A 16913-nucleotide genomic window follows, 5' to 3' on the forward strand; every position below is an offset into this window, starting at 1 on the left:
CCAAACTTTTGCATCAACTCATTTTCCTTTTTGTTATTTTTAAAATGTGAAAAATGACAATATTTTTTTTGCCTAAAATACAAATGAAATGTGTCATCGGTAACTTTAGGCCTTTCAGATCATTTCATCTTCAAATTGCTATTCACAATAACAGTCATTTTGACCAGGGGTGCACAAACTTTTATATGCCAGTGTTTTTAAATATAATTTCCAGAATGGAATCAAGCTGGAATTTTTACGTTATCACTGTACCATCAAACCATCAAATGGATTAGATTTTGATAGTTGTTGTAAGTCTACAGGGATACACTGTATATACAGTATATATATATATATTTTTTAATTCTTTTCCCCCATTTAAATTTATTTTGACCCTGAAGTTCTATAAATGACGTGATGTTAGTTTCAGGTGATTTATTGAGGCGCTTTATTTATAAGATTCAGTAATTAGGGTAGTAGAGTCAGAAGCCATCTACTGGCATTGAGCTGCTTCCATGGGCAGGACTATGGTGTAACGACTCCAGATCTAGGAGTGGTTAACACAAGGGAAGGACAATCCACATGGACCCCTGACCTGATAGGAGAAATAGTCCATTTACGAAACACGTAGGTTCCCTTTTTGGTCTCTCCGGCCCACCATACCTGCAGTGGTGACGTCACTCGATCAGTGGTATCATTCGGACTGCATCCGTGAGATTGCTGGCCACGCCACTGGCCAGGGCGCCACCGTCCTTTGAAGGGGCATCTTATCTACTCGCCGTGTTCCCAGGATTGTCATCATTGTATAGACACATGGTGCGAGCTGCCGATTTATTTAGTCTCATGTTCGGGCGTTATACACAATATGCCGGATCCATATATTATATAATTTATTTAGTCAGTGTTTGATACTGAGAGCCATTGACAACCATTAATGGACCTTGACCTATAAACTGTCATCTCTGGCGATTGACATTTTGGACTGGCTTTTTTGCCAGTTGTCTTTTTTATTAGTTGATCAGTTTCATCAGTATAGCGGTATTATTCGGTCACTGTGTGGTGGTAATATGTGGTCTGGTCATAGTCGGTTGGTGTTTGTCCCTTGTGTATGGTAATAGTGGTAAATTGGGTTTTGTTCTGTAAAATGAGGGGGTTAGTTCTTGCTATTTGGTCACTATATGACTGGATAATGACTTAGAGAATAATCTTATTGCCGTTTTTCTGTCACATGTATATATTATATTTGTATTGATTCTATCAATGCTACAAGACCCAGACATCAGAGCCACGTGTGGGTGGTGGGAGTGGAGGGTCAGATCCACATTTTGCCCTGGGGTCTATAGGACTCTGGTCACCAATTGGTGACTGCGATATTCTTCAGGTCGTAATGAGTTTATCCTGTTTTTAGGAAGCTAAGGTTTGTGTAGATTCTACACTTTAACTCATTCACATTTAGGTAAACTAGAATCTGAATGTAAATGCCCCATTGCTTAGTTTTCCCGTCGTACAAGCCACCATAATAGGAGTCTAGAAGAAGAGGACAGGACAGCCGAGAGGGGCGGCATGGACTGGAGGGACAGAACGGGCTGCAGTGACAGAATGGCCTGGATGGATGGAATGGTGTGGGTGGTTAGAGGGCTCTGGATGTGACAGAAGTGTCTGACTAGGGTTGAACTGGCCCACCAGAGAACCGGAGAATCCTCCGGTGGGCCCTGGCTTCTCCTTCAAGAGAGTTCATAGTGCAAACCTTGCAGTTGCTATGGGGCTATTCAGTGGGAGAAAGGTGGGCCCTCAGAATCAAATCCTCTGGTGGGCCGAATGTTCTTCAGTCTGACACTGTGTCTGACATTGGCTTATCAAACATTTACAAATAAAAACACATAAACTCTTAGGCAGTAGTTAAAAATGGCTGTCGGCCAAGTAACAGTGACAGTTTCCTGAGAATATATAGTAGAGCTGAGTGAAACTCCTCTAGTTCAATTTGCTCAATTCAAAGATGAAATTTGATTTGCATGGAATAAATCTGATGAAAATTGAAGCAGCTTGGAAATGGTTAAAAATATATCTTACAGCCACTTCTCCTTGGCCCTCCATGCACATGTTCCTCCAGTGGGTTGTTCTGTCTCCCTTGTGTTCACTAGGCCCTCTATCATTCTATGGATACATGGATCCTAGTAAATTAAAGACCAGTCTGTAAGGAGACAGAAAATCTGATCAGAGGGCTGGTGGCCACGGAACAGGTTGAGGAGAGGTAAGTAGAATTTGCTATCTCTTTCCTGGCACTCTATAGGTGTAGGTGGTGCAGTAATAGTGGGGAAGGATATCTTAGTGCACCCTGACTCCTCTAATACCTGTGCATGGATAACGCCTTCCTGGATTGAGGTGGAGTAATGTTGGAGAAAGGCTTTCTTGGTGCTCTCTGGCTTCTGTGGATGGATGACCTTTTCCTGGTGGAGATGCAGTAATGGTGGGGAAGGTTTTGTTGGTGCACACTGGCTTCTCTGATACCCGTTGATGGATAACCCCTTCCTGTCTGGCTAGTAGAGTGCAGTAATTATGATCGATGTGTGGATAGGTGGCCTCTTTCTGTCTGACTGGTGGATGTGCAGTAATGGTGAAGAAGGTTTTCTTGGTTCATTCTTACTTCTCTGATACCTTTATATCTATGACCTCTTTCTGTCTGGCTGGTGGGGATGCAGTAATGTTGGGGATGGTTTCTTGGTTTACTCCGACTTATCTGATACCTTTTGATGGATGATCCTTCCTATCTGGCTGGTGGAGTAGGGGAAGATTTTTTTGGTGCACCCTGACTACTCTGATACCTGTGGATAGATGGCTTCTTTCTGTCTAGCTGTTGGAGTGCAGTAATTATGGGGGAGGTTTTTTGGTGCACTCTGATATCCTCTGATACCTGTGCATAGATGGACTTTTTTCTGTCTTGCTGGTGGAGCCCAGTAAAGATGGGAGGTTTTTTTTGGTGCACCATGACTCCTCTGATACCTGAGGATGGATGACCTTTTTCTGTCTGTCTGGGAATGCAGTAATGTAGGTTTTCTTGGTTTACTCGGACTCCTCTGATACCTATTGATGGATGACCCTTCCTATCAGGCTGGTGAAGAGCGGGACAATTTTTTTGATGCACTCTGGCTCCCCTGGTATCTGTGTATAGATCACCTTTTTCTGTCTTGCTGGTGGAAATGCAAGTAATGGTGGGTAAAGTATAGTTGGTGCACACTGGCTCCTCTGCTACCAGTGGATAGATGACCCATTTCTATCCGACTAATGGACGGCGATAATAGTGGGGGAAGGTCTTTTGGTGCCCCCTGACTCCTCTGATACATGTGGATACATTACATCTTTCTGTCTGGCTGGTGGAGCTGCAGTAATGGTGGACCTTTGGATGGACCTTTGAACATTGTGGCTGAACATGTTGCTTCCTTCATGGCATGCGTTAGAAGGTCAGTGCCACAATTTACCAAGATTGTATCATAATGTATTGGTCTCAGGAACAAGGCATGAAGTTTTCCTTGCTTCATTAGTCTTTATAGTCCCCAGATCTTAATTCCTTAGAGCATCTTTGTGGTCAGGTGGACCTGGCTGTACACAATATATTAGTATGTCTAAGCTTTGGAAAGTGTAATTGACATCCGGTCCCCAGGGCCCAATATTCCCAAAGCATCACAGGGTGAAGGTCTCTAGCAATGTGGCCAATAAGTGTATTGCTGTTTCGCTCTTTGATAGTCTCCTCATGGTAGATACCTACTGGATGGTTCCATGTATGATTGGCTCAGATATGCTCTAAGGGAAGAGGCTGAAGTTCCCATTTTATTTAATGTGAAGAACAAAATGGTGTTTTGGGTGCTTTTGTCTGTAAAGGAAAAACATTGCTAAATTCTTTGGGGAATCGTTTAAAATTAATGCATGTTTTATTATCAATATAGAGTTAACACATCTAGCAATTTACAGGTAACACAATGGTATTAAACATAACGCCATGACTAATGTGCTGTCAGTAGGAACCAGAATAAGACTTTGAGGTCACAACAACAGTAGCAAAGCGATGACAACACTGTCCCAACAAGTTATCTCTGAAAATATATACTCTCACTAATATATACATTTATTCATAAAATAAATAGTCATAAAAAAATCATCCAACTTAAGAAATACAAAAAAAAAAGTAATGGTCTAAATTGTACATAGCTTTGGATCATCATTTTACACTTGTGACGCGCATCCTGGAAGAAGTAGGGCGACAGCTCTTCAGTGAAAGGTTGGCTTCAAAGTCATGGTTGGAACAAAATAGTTACGATAAGTAGAAGATGAGACACGTGAAGGACTCGGTCTGAAGACCAATTGTGGTCAACATGGCCATCACAAGAGTAATGAGCTGGATTTTCATCCATGAACCAAAATCATTTTTCATCCGTTATCAAGAACAACTTCTTTCCATTGAAGAACCCAGGTAATCTAGTTCTCTCCAAGATGTGGTGTCTACGAATCTTTCGTCAGGCCAGTATTTCATATCTAGACACTCGCCCCTGCTCTGCGACTACGAACTTGGTGGCCTTTGAAGAGCCAAGCGCCCGCTGCCTATTGCACTCTCCTACTAATGCTCTCCCTGTTTTCCAATATATTTAAGACCTTTCTATAAACGGAAACAAAAATTACCAGAAGATGAATTAGTACAAAACTTCACATATTTTTATCTTAAAAAAAACAACAACATGAAACTATAATCTAAACAATTTCTTTCATAGAAAGAAAACAATTATATTTGTGTAGTTATTAAAATGTGGATAGCAGCATTTAAGGGAAGAAAAGACATTTTGATTAGTGCTTTCTGTGCTTTCTGCAGTCCGACCAAATGTTCCCCTCCAGATCCTTCCATTTCCTCTAGTTCTCGCCTCAAACTGTTCCTCATCAGGATGTTGAAGGGAGTGGATTTGTTTTGGCTTGCCACAATTAAACATTGGTCAAAATGTATAGCAAGAAAGTTCTAAATACTTATTATTTCAATGGTTTGTCCATTGCAAGTATTCAGTGGAAGGTTCAGAGCAGAAACGACGGTATAAGAAGCCCATCTTGCACTGCCCGAGAGGCCAATGATCACACACACATGTCGTAGAATCGGGACAGAACAGAAGAGTCAGGGCACTTCTCATCAGCTCTGATGGCAGGAGAATAGCAAGAGAAGTAACTGAGCTTGTAAGGGTTTCACTTAATTGTAAATCCCTCTGTAACAATCGGCCATATCCTAACCATTGCTCACATAGCTATTATTATACGAGCAGTCAGACAACTCTTTAGTCGGATCACTTTCACACGTGATTTAACATTTTCTTGCACACTCCGTTCAAGGTTTCTCTATACAACCATCTGGGAACTTCAGTGCAAGATTATGAATTTTGCAAGGATGGAAAGTAAAATTTCTGCATGAATGCCCTCGATCATGAAAATGTTGACTCGTGGGATTTCCTGATTACATCTATTGATGGCTTTACTCAATGATTTGGGTATTCTCTCTTATGTAACTAATTGCCTGAAACTTACATATCTCAACTCAACAGAATTTCCTGCCCACGGGAAACCCACCGTCATGTCATATTCTGGATACAAATATGGCAGCTTAGATGTGGCTCCATCATTTATCTATGCTGTATATGCTTCTAGAGCTTGGAATATGTTTGTCTCCATGAATTCTGCATTGTAAAATGCAGGCAGTGTTTTTGTGCTACAGTAGAAGAATTGGATCTGGAATGTTAACATCGGAGACTCTTATCCGTCAGAACCTTCTCTAACAATCGGAAACTATCATCTGAAAGTAGATAGTGACGCAATATTACATCTACGTTCCGCTTCATGGTAACATGTTAGAACGTTTCCTTTGTTCGGCATTGTGTATCAACAGTGAGTTTCAAGATATTTCCACTTAAGTGAAAGGCTACTCTGCCTGCGCATCTTGGGTCTGCCAAGAAGCTGTAGGACACTAGTCAGTTAAAGGTCTTTGTCATATTGAAAGGACTCAGTGAGCCAAGATGGACAACAGTCTCTAGTTGATGGTTCAGAAGTGTCTTATCCATGAATCTTTGCTTATTTGCATGTGTGGACATCATAAACCCTTACACATTCTTGACAGCTGACGTAGCAACACCAATGAAAGATGCAATGACATTTTTCTTTTCTTTTCTCAGTCCTCGTGTTGTGTCCTCGTCCGCAGCATAAGAGATCGCACCCATCAATTCCATGAGAGGTGACATTGCATATCCTGTCTCGTGTTCCAAAAGAGCCCGTCTCAGGGTTGGGTTCACAAAAGTTAGGAGAGCTCTCATAGTAAATGAGATCACGCTCATTTGGAGGCTTGAAGAAAGTATATTTTGGTCGAAGCGTCTCCACCCAACCACGGGATTCACGATGCTTCTCCACGACCATCTCTGAAGCACTATCATACTTGTCCTTGAGATAGTCTCCAATCATTCTGAAATCAGGTTGTGACCACCAACATGTCTTTACCTCGCAGCTTCCTGATAGCCCGTGACACTTGCACTTAAGATGTCTGTGATCTGTGATAGACTGTAGAAGAAGAATGAAACAAGAAAAGCTTTAGTCAACAATCTTACGATCCATAATATACAAAAGAACAATTAGTTATGACTCATAAAGATTGATTGACCTCTGTTTATTTAGGAGACACCAATTTGTCAGTGGAATAAACTTTTCCTTAACATATTAGGATCTTATTGTGGGACTGCCACTGAAAATATTGAACTTTCCTTAGAACAGGAACTTCGTACAAAGAAAAACCAAAGTTACTTACTGTTCTTCCTGCTTCATTGTTGTGTCTGTTCATTGCCGAACGAGCATCTAGTCTGTTCTCACGAGCATCTACAAACTCTCGAGACACCATGCTTCCAAAGTCCATGTCTTCACTGCAGCCACCCCATTTCCATCCTTCACCTGGGGGACCCTTGTGATGGTTGTCGCATCCGCAGATTGTTGCAGATCCCTCAGCACAGGCTCTGGTTACAGCAAACGCCACTCCAGCTGAGGCAATGGCGTGGACAAAGGCAGACTCTCGTGTTGCTGGAAATGAATGAAGGAAAATTAGATAAGAATCTGAATCTGATCATGAAGACTGTAAAACTCAGTGTACTTGTACACGACGGGACGGAGAGCTCTCAGCTTCTCGTCAATAGTCACGATTCTTATATTAGCCTTCAGTAACAAGGGCTCGGATGTATGAAAATTAATTCCACACCAAAATGCCAAATGGCACCAAATACTCAGGGCATTTGCTGAGAGCTTGAGGAATTTAGATAACCAGGCGGCTGCATGTACCAGAACCAATGTGCCTGAAGATGCAGGCTCATCGAAATCGGCAGCTCTAGAAGATCTAACACTGCCCAACTCTAGACACTGAATGGATTGCATGCATCCTAGGAGATGTAGTGAATCTAAAGCTAGCCATTCGATAACTGTCGGTTTATTGCTCAGCTGTCAGCTACGTCTCCCAACTCCTCCAACTGGCTTAGCGCTCCTGTACTCTCTATGAGAGATCGGCTGCCAGAATTACCTCTTTTCCAAATAAGAAATAGGGCAATTGGATTCCACCCACCCCATCCGTATGTTTCCGACAGACTATGTCAGGGGACGGTGGAGAGAGCAAAATACACTTTACATGGTAGAGAGTGTCAGTATGAGTAGACATGTGTCTATGACAGTGTCAGTATGAGTAGACGTGTCTATGAGAGTGTCAGTATGAGTAGACATGTGTCTATGAGAGTGTCAGTATGAGTAGAAATGTCTATGAGAGTGTCAGTATGAGTAGACGTGTGTATGAGAGTGTCAGTATGAGTAGACGTGTCTATGAGAGTGTCAGTATGGGTAGACGTGTCTATGAGAGTGTCAGTATGAGTAGACGTGTCTATGAGAGTGTCAGTATGAGTAGACGTGTCTATGAGAGTGTCAGTATGAGTAGACGTGTCTATGAGAGTGTCAGTATGAGTAGACGTGTCTATGAGAGTGTCAGTATGAGTAGACGTGTCTATGAGCGTGTCAGTATGAGTAGACATGTGTCTATGAGAGTGTCAGTATGAGTAGACGTGTCTATGAGAGTGTCAGTATGAGTAGACGTGTGTCTATGAGAGTGTCAGTATGAGTAGACGTGTCTATGAGAGTGTCAGTATGAGTAGACGTGTCTATGAGAGTGTCAGTATGAGTAGACGTGTCTATGAGAGTGTCAGTATGAGTAGACGTGTCTATGAGAGTGTCAGTATGAGTAGACGTGTCTATGAGAGTGTCAGTATGAGTAGACGTGTCTATGAGAGTGTCAGTATGAGTAGACGTGTCTATGAGAGTGTCAGTATGAGTAGACGTGTCTATGAGAGTGTCAGTATGAGTAGACGTGTCTATGAGCGTGTCAGTATGAGTAGACGTGTCTATGAGAGTGTCAGTATGAGTAGACGTTTCTATGAGAGTGTCAGTATGAGTAGACGTGTCTATGAGCGTGTCAGTATGAGTAGACGTGTCTATGAGAGTGTCAGTATGAGTAGACATGTGTCTATGAGAGTGTCAGTATGAGTAGACGTGTCTATGAGAGTGTCAGTATGAGTAGACGTGTGTCTATGAGAGTGTCAGTATGAGTAGACGTGTCTATGAGAGTGTCAGTATGAGTAGACATGTGTCTATGAGAGTGTCAGTATGAGTAGACGTGTCTATGAGAGTGTCAGTATACATTAGTGTGAGTACACCTGTGTCTGTTAGTGTGACTGTTGTGTACTGTCTTTGTGAGTAGATCCCTCATTGACGGTCACGTTGGCCGGCGTCGATCTTCTCGGAGTTGGCACACAATAGGTCGGTCGTTGTTATTACACTGATGGGATTGTCTGACTTTCGGCTCGCTGTCAGGACTCTGTTTGTTTTTTAACAATAGAACATAGAACAAGCGCTAAAAATACCGTTACCCTGAACTCAACCCAGAAAGTTTCTGTCACCAGTAAACCTTCTCCGTAATTAAGTTATCAAAGCCAAGTTACAGCCGTTGCCAGACATTCACTAGAGCAGAGAACAGGCTGCGACGTGAGCGGACAGAAAGACCCGGAACGGACCGTCCTTGTCTCAGCCCCTCCGTAACTGCCGGGTGTGAGGAGCTATGTAGCTGACACCGAGAATAACATATTGACAAGTAGCATCGTGCCCTCATTTAAATATACGGACTCCTGGTCGTATATTGTCTGACACAACTGCCCTGGATATCTCGTGAAGAAGTGTTGTCCCGTCTCCACGTCACAGGCCTGAAATGTACATGTTTTACAGCCCTGTAATATAGTAACATAGTAACATAGTAACATAGTTATTAAGGTTGAAGGAAGACTATAAGTCCATCTAGTTCAGCCCATAGCCTAACCTAACATGCCCTAACACAGTGTTCCCCAAGTCCGGTCCTCAAGAGCCACCAACAGGTCATGATTTCAGGATTTCCTTAGTATTGCACAGGTGATAATTGCATCACCTGGATAGGCAAGCATTCAATCACCTGTACAATGCTAAAGAAATCCTGAAAACATGACCTGTTGGTGGCTCTTGAGGACCGGAGTTGGGGAACACTGCCCTAACATGTTGATCCAGAGGAAGGCAAAAAAACCCATGTGGCAAAGAGTAAGCTCCACATTGGGGAAAAAAATTCCTTCCCGACTCCACATACGGCAATCAGACTAGTTCCCTGGATCAACGCCCTATCAAGGAATCTAGTGTATATACCCTGTAACATTATACTTTCCCAGAAAGGTATCCAGTCCCCTCTTAAATTTAAGTAATGAATCACTCATTACAACATCATACGGCAGAGAGTTCCATAGTCTCACTGCTCTTACAGTAAAGAACCCGCGTCTGTTATTATGCCTAAACCTTTTTTCCTCCAACCGCAGAGGATGCCCCCTTGTCCCTGTTTCAGGTCTATGATTAAAAAGATCATCAGAAAGGTCTTTGTACTGTCCCCTCATATATTTATACATTAACATAAGATCACCCCTTAGTCTTCATTTTTCCAAACTAAATAGCCCCAAGTGTAATAACCTATCTTGGTATTGCAGACCCCCCAGTCCTCTAATAACCTTGGTCGCTCTTCTCTGCACCCGCTCCAGTTCAGCTATGTCTTTCTTATACACCGGAGACCAGAACTGTGCACAGTATTCTAAGTGTGGTCGAACAAGTGACTTGTATAGAGGTAAAATTATGTTCTCCTCATGAGCATCTATGCCTCTTTTACTGCATCCCATTATTTTATTTGCCTTTGTAGCAGCTGCCTGACACTGGCCACTGAACATGAGTTTGTCATCCACCCATACACCCAGGTCTTTTTCATTGACGGTTTTGCCCAGAGTTTTAGAATTAAGCACATAATTATACATCTTATTACTTCTACCCAAGTGCATGACCTTACATTTATCCCCATTAAAGCTCATTTTCCATTTATCAGCCCAAGCTTCTAGTTTACATAAATCATCCTGTAATATAAAAATGTCCTCCTCTGTATTGATTACCCTGCAGAGTTTAGTGTCATCTGCAAATATTGAAATTCCACTCTGTATGCCCCCTACAAGGTCATTAATAAATATGTTAAAAAGAAGAGGGCCCAATACTGACCCCTGTGGTACCCCACTGCTAACCGCGTCCCAGTCCGAATGTGTAGATGGAACTGTGATGGCTCCAGGTCAGGAAATTGGATGGGTTCTTTGTTTTATGGTTTACATCAAATACGAAGGTGAGATCTTCCATTGCTGCTCATTAATATGATCCTGGCATTTACAAGTGTAAACAAATTTTACTTGTGAATAGTGATTTCAATCATTGCAGGCATCTTGCAGTTTTGCTTCCAGAGAGAAGAAACTATTGGAACCTGGTAGAAACTGTCTCTGTCTTTAGCGCCAGTAGAAGCTGGGCCTAGTGTGTGCCCTGTGTACAGATCTTTATATCAGACTCTAATTACATCTGGTTTATAGAAATCCAAGAAAAAGAGTTATAACCGATGGTTCACAGCAGAGGAAGACGAGGGGTGAAAAGGTCTCCAATCTCATCCCCTGATCAATAGGATATCTACTTGTGACAAGTGAAAACTGGAAGAAAAGTGTGGGGACAATAGGACTGCACCAGGCCCACCTGAGGGTTGAATGGGAGGTTGTGTTTGAGAGGTCTGGTCACATGTGACAATTCCCCTTAACCCTGCCCGACCGGTATGGCAAATCGTCCTTATTACCTGCTGGGAGAATGAATCCCCCTTTGTGCTGGCACTGTCACGCCACGTTAAATGCACAATAGCCCCAGATATTTTATATGAAATTCACCCTCAGCAGTGATTAGCAAGGACCAACTAAGTCATAGCAACCTAGAACTATGCACTGGAAGGGCCTCGTTGTCGGCCAAAAGGGAAATCCCTATTGAAATGGTTTCATAAAACAATCTAAAGGGCGTGTGAATTGTGGGCGAGCATTCCTACTTTTTTTTATCTTCGGCTTAATCTCATGGTCTTGGAGATATTGTGTTTGTGGCATATCCCAGCAGGGAGTGGACCAGGGTCTCCCGTCAACTTCTTCTACAGAAACTTTTCCAAAAAATGCTGGTGCCATCGCCTCCCACAGAAAGGAGAAACATGGATTTATGAAAAGAGGAGCCCCCCAAACACGTCCTGAATGGTCACCATTCCTCTTCCTCAGGTCATAGTTCATAACCTCAAGTCTAGGGTAGGCTTTCTGACTCCTGCAGATTTTTACAAAGTGGCACTTTCAGGCAATGAACTCTGGAAGGAAAAGCCAATGGCTGGTTAATGAATGCACCGTGTGTGGAATCACTGCTGCGTCACGAGACCATTAGCCCCTGCTAGGCCAAGTTACCAGACTACATTTTGTACCCACAACAACTGCTAGACCAAGTAACCAGACTTCTTTTTGTTCCCGCAGCAAACCAACTAACCGAGTTACCAGCCTACCTCATATATCCATAACACAACAGCTTACCAAGTTACCAGCCTACCTTCTGTACCCACAACAAACCAACTAACTGAGTTACCAGCTAGCCTTCTGTGCTCATAAAAAAACAACCACCTAAGTTACTAACCTGCCTTCTGTACCAAACACAATAACCCAACTGACCAAGTTACCTACCTACCTTCTGTTCTCAAAAGACACCAACTAGCTGAGATACCAACCTACCTTTTGATCTCACAACAAACCAACTAACCGAGTGACTAGCCTGCATCATGTGCCCACAACAAACAAACTAACAGAGCTAAGGTACCGTTACACTAAACGACTTACTAACGATCATAACCAGCGATACGACCTGGCCGTGATCGTTGGTAAGTCGTTGTGTGGTCGCTGGGGAGCTGTCACACAGACAGCTCTCTCCAGCGACCAACGATCAGGGGAATGACTTCGGCATCGTTGAAAAAGAAACCAGTACATACTCACATTCCGATGTCTGTCACGTCCCCTGCCGTCAGCTTCCCTGCACTGACTGTGTCAGAGCCAGCCGTAAAGCAGAGCACAGCGGTGACATCACCGCTGTGCTCTGCTTTACGGCCGGTGATGACAGTCAGTGCAGGGAAGCTGACGGCGGGGGACGTGACAGACATCGGAATGTGAGTATGTACTGTTTTTTTTTTAACTTTTACAATGGTAACCAGGGTAAATATCGGGTTACTAAGCGCGGCCTTGCGCTTAGTAACCCGATATTTACCCTGGTTACAAGTGAACACATCACTGGATCGGCGTCACACACGCCGATCCAGCGATGACAGCGGGTGATCAGCAACCAAAAAAAGGTCCTGATCATTCCCCAACAACAAACGATCTCCCAGCAGGGGCCTGATCGTTGGTCGCTGTCACACTAACGAGATTGTTAGCGGGATCGTTGCTACGTCACAAAAAGCGGGACATTGCAACGATATCGTTAACGAAATCGTTATGTGTGAAGGTACCTTTACCTGCCTACCTTCTGAACTCACAGCAAACCAACTAACTAGCCTGCCTACTCTGAACTCTCAAAAAAGCAACTTACTGAGTTACCAGATTACCTTATGTACCCAAAACAACCAACTAACCAAGTTACCAGCCTGCCTTGTGTACTTACAAGTCAATTAACCAAGTTAGTTGCCTACCTCAATCACCCAAAATAAATCAACTGACTGAGTTACCAGCCTAACTCATGTACCCTCACCAAACCAAACAACTTACCTGCCCATTCTGTACCAATAATAAGCAAACTAACCAAGTTACCTGCTTACCTTCTGTACCAACAATAAGCAAACAATAAACCAACTAACCGAGTTACCAGCCTACCAATGTGCCCACAACAAACCAACTAAGTTACCTGCCTATTCTCTATCAACATACCAACTAACCAAGTTGCCAGACTTCTTTTTGAACTTACAAAAAACAAGTTACCAGTTTACCTTCTCTACTCACAACAAATCAACTAATCAAGTTACCTGCCTACCTTCTGTACCCACAACTAGAGATGGGCGGACCCCAGGATGTTTGGGTCCGGCGAGTTCGGCCAAAGAGTTAAAAATATTTCAGGTTCGGGTAACAGTGCAGTAACCGAACCCGCACCCACACCCCATTTACTTGAATGGGGGCTCCAAACATCCAGTGTTTGCAGCACTGTCATGTACAGCTGTCAGCATTAGCAAGGCTGGTTAACAAGACTAAAGGGGTCTCCACACTGTTTTTTTAAATTATTTAAATAAAAAACGCATTGGGGTCCCCCCCATTTTTGACAACCAGCCAAGCTAAAGCAGAAAACAGGGGGTCAGTATCCTCAGGTTGACAAGGGGCCATGGAAATTGGCCCCCCACAGTAAAAATAGCAGCTCGCAGCCATTCAGAAAAGGCGCATCTATTAGATGCGCCAATTTTGGCACTTTGCCCGACTCTTCCTATTTGCCCTGTGGCGGTGGCAAGTGGGCTTCATATTTGTGGGGTTGATGTCACCTTTGTATTGTCCGGTGACATTAAGCCCATGGCTTAGTAATGGAAAGGCGTCTATAAGACACCTATCCATTACTAATCCTATAGTTATAATAAACACACAGCAAGTATAGTCTTTTATTTGAAATAAAACAAACCACACTTTTCCTTTTTTATTTAAAAATAACAAACACAGTTATACTCACCTAATGCGCATTCAATTGAAGCCCTCGTCTCCTGTAATAAAGTAAAAATAAATACCAACCATATCCCTCACCTCTCCGTCGCTTTGTCCCATGTGGTAATCCATGTTTGGGGACAAACAGCTTTCAACCTGGTAGTTGCCAAGATGTGACCGTCCAGGCTGAGAACCACTGCTAAATGAGCTGCTGCCAGTGTAGCATCAGTAACCTGCGTTGGCGTCATCAAGGTTACCACCGGTCACTGAGGCTGCGTTGCCAGCTAGGCCCCTGAACTGCGAGTGAGGAAAAAGTCTCACAGAGAAGCACTGATCTCAGAGAGTTCACTGGCAGAAATGAAAAAATTTCTCCTGGTGAACTGCGGTGAATTCACCTTGCAAAATGAGACTTTTTCTCACTGTTCTAGCGGTGATCTCACCGAGGACACTGCAGTTCAGGGGTCCGACTGGAAGCGCAGCCTCACAGACCAGCGGTAACCTCGATGATATCAGTGGTTCTCAGCCTGAATGGTTGCATCTTGGCACAGTCCAGGTTTAAAACTGTTGATCCCCAGACATGGATTACAGTGTGGGACAGAACGTCGGACAGATGAGGGATATTGTTGTTTCTTATTTTTGTTTTATTACTGGAGATGAGGGCTTCAATGGAATGGGTGTTGAGAATAACTGTGTCTGTTATTTTAAAAATAAAAAAAGGAAAAGTGTAGTTTGTTTTATTTCAAATAAAAAACTTTATACTTGCTGTGCGTTTATTTACAATTTATGTATAGGATTAGTAATGGATAGGTACAAACAATAGAAAGGAACAGCATCCAGTCCAGGTGATGAAAAAGAAAAAAAGCCTGTATTCCGACATGATCATGATTTTTTCTTTTTCATCACCTGGACTGGATGCTGTTCCTTTCTATTGTTTATATCACTTGGTGTCCGATTGGGTCACTGGACTTAGAACGTGAATCCTGGGACTGACATGCTGTCAGCTGATTTTTCTTTGCCAGTAATTGATAGGTGTCTTACAGACGCCTGTTCATTAGTAATCTGTGGGCTTGATGTCACCGGACAATACAAAGGTGGCATCAACCCCACAAATAGGAACCCAACTTGCCACTGCCACAAGGCAAGTGGAAAGAGCCGGGCAAAGTGCCTTTTCTGGGCAGCTGCGGGCTGCTATTTTTAGGCTGGGGGGCAATATCCATGGTCCCTTATCAGCCTGAGAATATCATCCCCCAGTTGTCTGCTTTTTCTTGACTGGTTGTCAAAAATGGAATTTATTTAAATAATTTTAAAAATCACCATTGGGACCCCTCTATTCTTGCCAACGCTGACAGCATAGATTTGCAGCCCGTAGCTGTCAGTTTTGCCTGCCTGTTATCTAAAATACAGGGGAAAACACAGCGTAGGCTGATGGGAGGAGTAGTTCCTTCAGCCGACGCCAGTGACCGGAGCTAGATTTTTTACCTCCGATTACAGCTGCCGGCTCACGCTTTCATTTGACAGTGCGGGAACCATGGCTGTCTGACCGGTGGTAATGATTTTACTGCCGATCAGAGACAGTGTTTGCTGCACTACACAATGTCTGACCATGTACGGAATCATGGCTGCGTCACAAGACCACGATGCCTCTGCTAGACCGCCTACAAGTCTACTTTTGGTACCCACAACAAATCAACTAACCAAGTTACTAGCCTACTTTCTGTACCCACAAGAAACTTACAAACTGAGATACCATGACCCAGGAAGAAACACGAAACGCGCGTCGGGGATAGGGGAGACTACGCGACATTGTGGTGTCCACGTTTCCAGCAGTACAGACACAGGTAATACGTATATAACTTATTTTGACCTTTTAATTTGTTGGCTCAATAATGTATATGCTTACTCTGCTTGCCAAATGTTGGTAGGATTTACAGATCTCTCCTGGCTTTTCTTAATGGAGCATAGTGATATGGCCTGTCACCATGGAACTAAAGTGTTCTTCTATTGAGATTTTAGCTCCTCTGTACTGAGACTTTTTATATATATATATGTACTGCAATCATATCTGTTGGATCTACTCTTTTCCGGATATTTGAGCAATTCTCTGATACTTTATTTACTCCTGCACATTTTTGTCTTAGGAGCTTTTTTTTCTCTGGGATATGCAATTTTGCATCCCCACTTTTTGCATTATATAGTCCGGGGTTCCATTTAGATCCATACAGATATGGGAATTAACCCTCTAATGCATATCGGTCCGAGAATATGGTTTACCGATTATATTTTTAAGAGATCTGTTTTCAATTACAAGATAGGGTATACTACTTACTTAATGGCGTCCTATTACTGCAGCTGTTCTCCCCATGTGTGTTTTATGGTTTGAGGCACCCTTTTATTATTAGTCTGTTTTTGTCTGTCTAAATTTATATTTGTTGAAAAGTTTTGTACTTTATCCTACAAGCGTTTAACACTGGTGATCTACATGCTGCTTAATTGTCGCATGATCTGTATGGTTCTACCCGACATACCAGCCAACCTTCTCTACCCACAACAAACCAACTAAATGAGTTGCCAGCCTATCCTAGCCCCCGTTACAAACTCACAACAAACCAACTAACCAAGTCACCAGCCTATCAGTAATGAATATTTCTAGATTTTCTACATTTCCTCATTTTATGGCAGACTTTGTACAATCTGCTTTCACCTCCATCCCTGCCGGCAGGATTTCTCTCTGTAGGAAAATGGACAAATCAGGTGTCTATAAGTTAATTTCCACATGTTGGAATCCTTTCAGCC

The 16913-nt window shown here is 42.9% G+C and overlaps 1 protein-coding gene across 1 annotated transcript in view; it reads right to left on the reverse strand.

Moving 5' to 3' along the window:
* Nucleotides 1–3885: 3885 nt before the first annotated feature.
* Nucleotides 3886–16913, reverse strand: part of WNT3A (Wnt family member 3A) — a 220565-nt gene continuing 207537 nt past the window's right edge. Inside the window, exons 3-4 of the mRNA XM_069729106.1 lie at nt 6797–7062; nt 3886–6552 (exon numbers count right to left, since the gene is read on the reverse strand). Of these exons, the coding sequence (XP_069585207.1) occupies nt 6073–6552; nt 6797–7062 (746 nt within the window). The 3' untranslated portion in view covers nt 3886–6072. The remainder of the gene's footprint in view (nt 6553–6796; nt 7063–16913) is intronic.

Source organism: Ranitomeya imitator, chromosome 6 (genome assembly GCF_032444005.1).
Source record: "Ranitomeya imitator isolate aRanImi1 chromosome 6, aRanImi1.pri, whole genome shotgun sequence".
In the NCBI taxonomy this organism is placed as follows: Eukaryota; Metazoa; Chordata; class Amphibia; order Anura; family Dendrobatidae; genus Ranitomeya; species Ranitomeya imitator.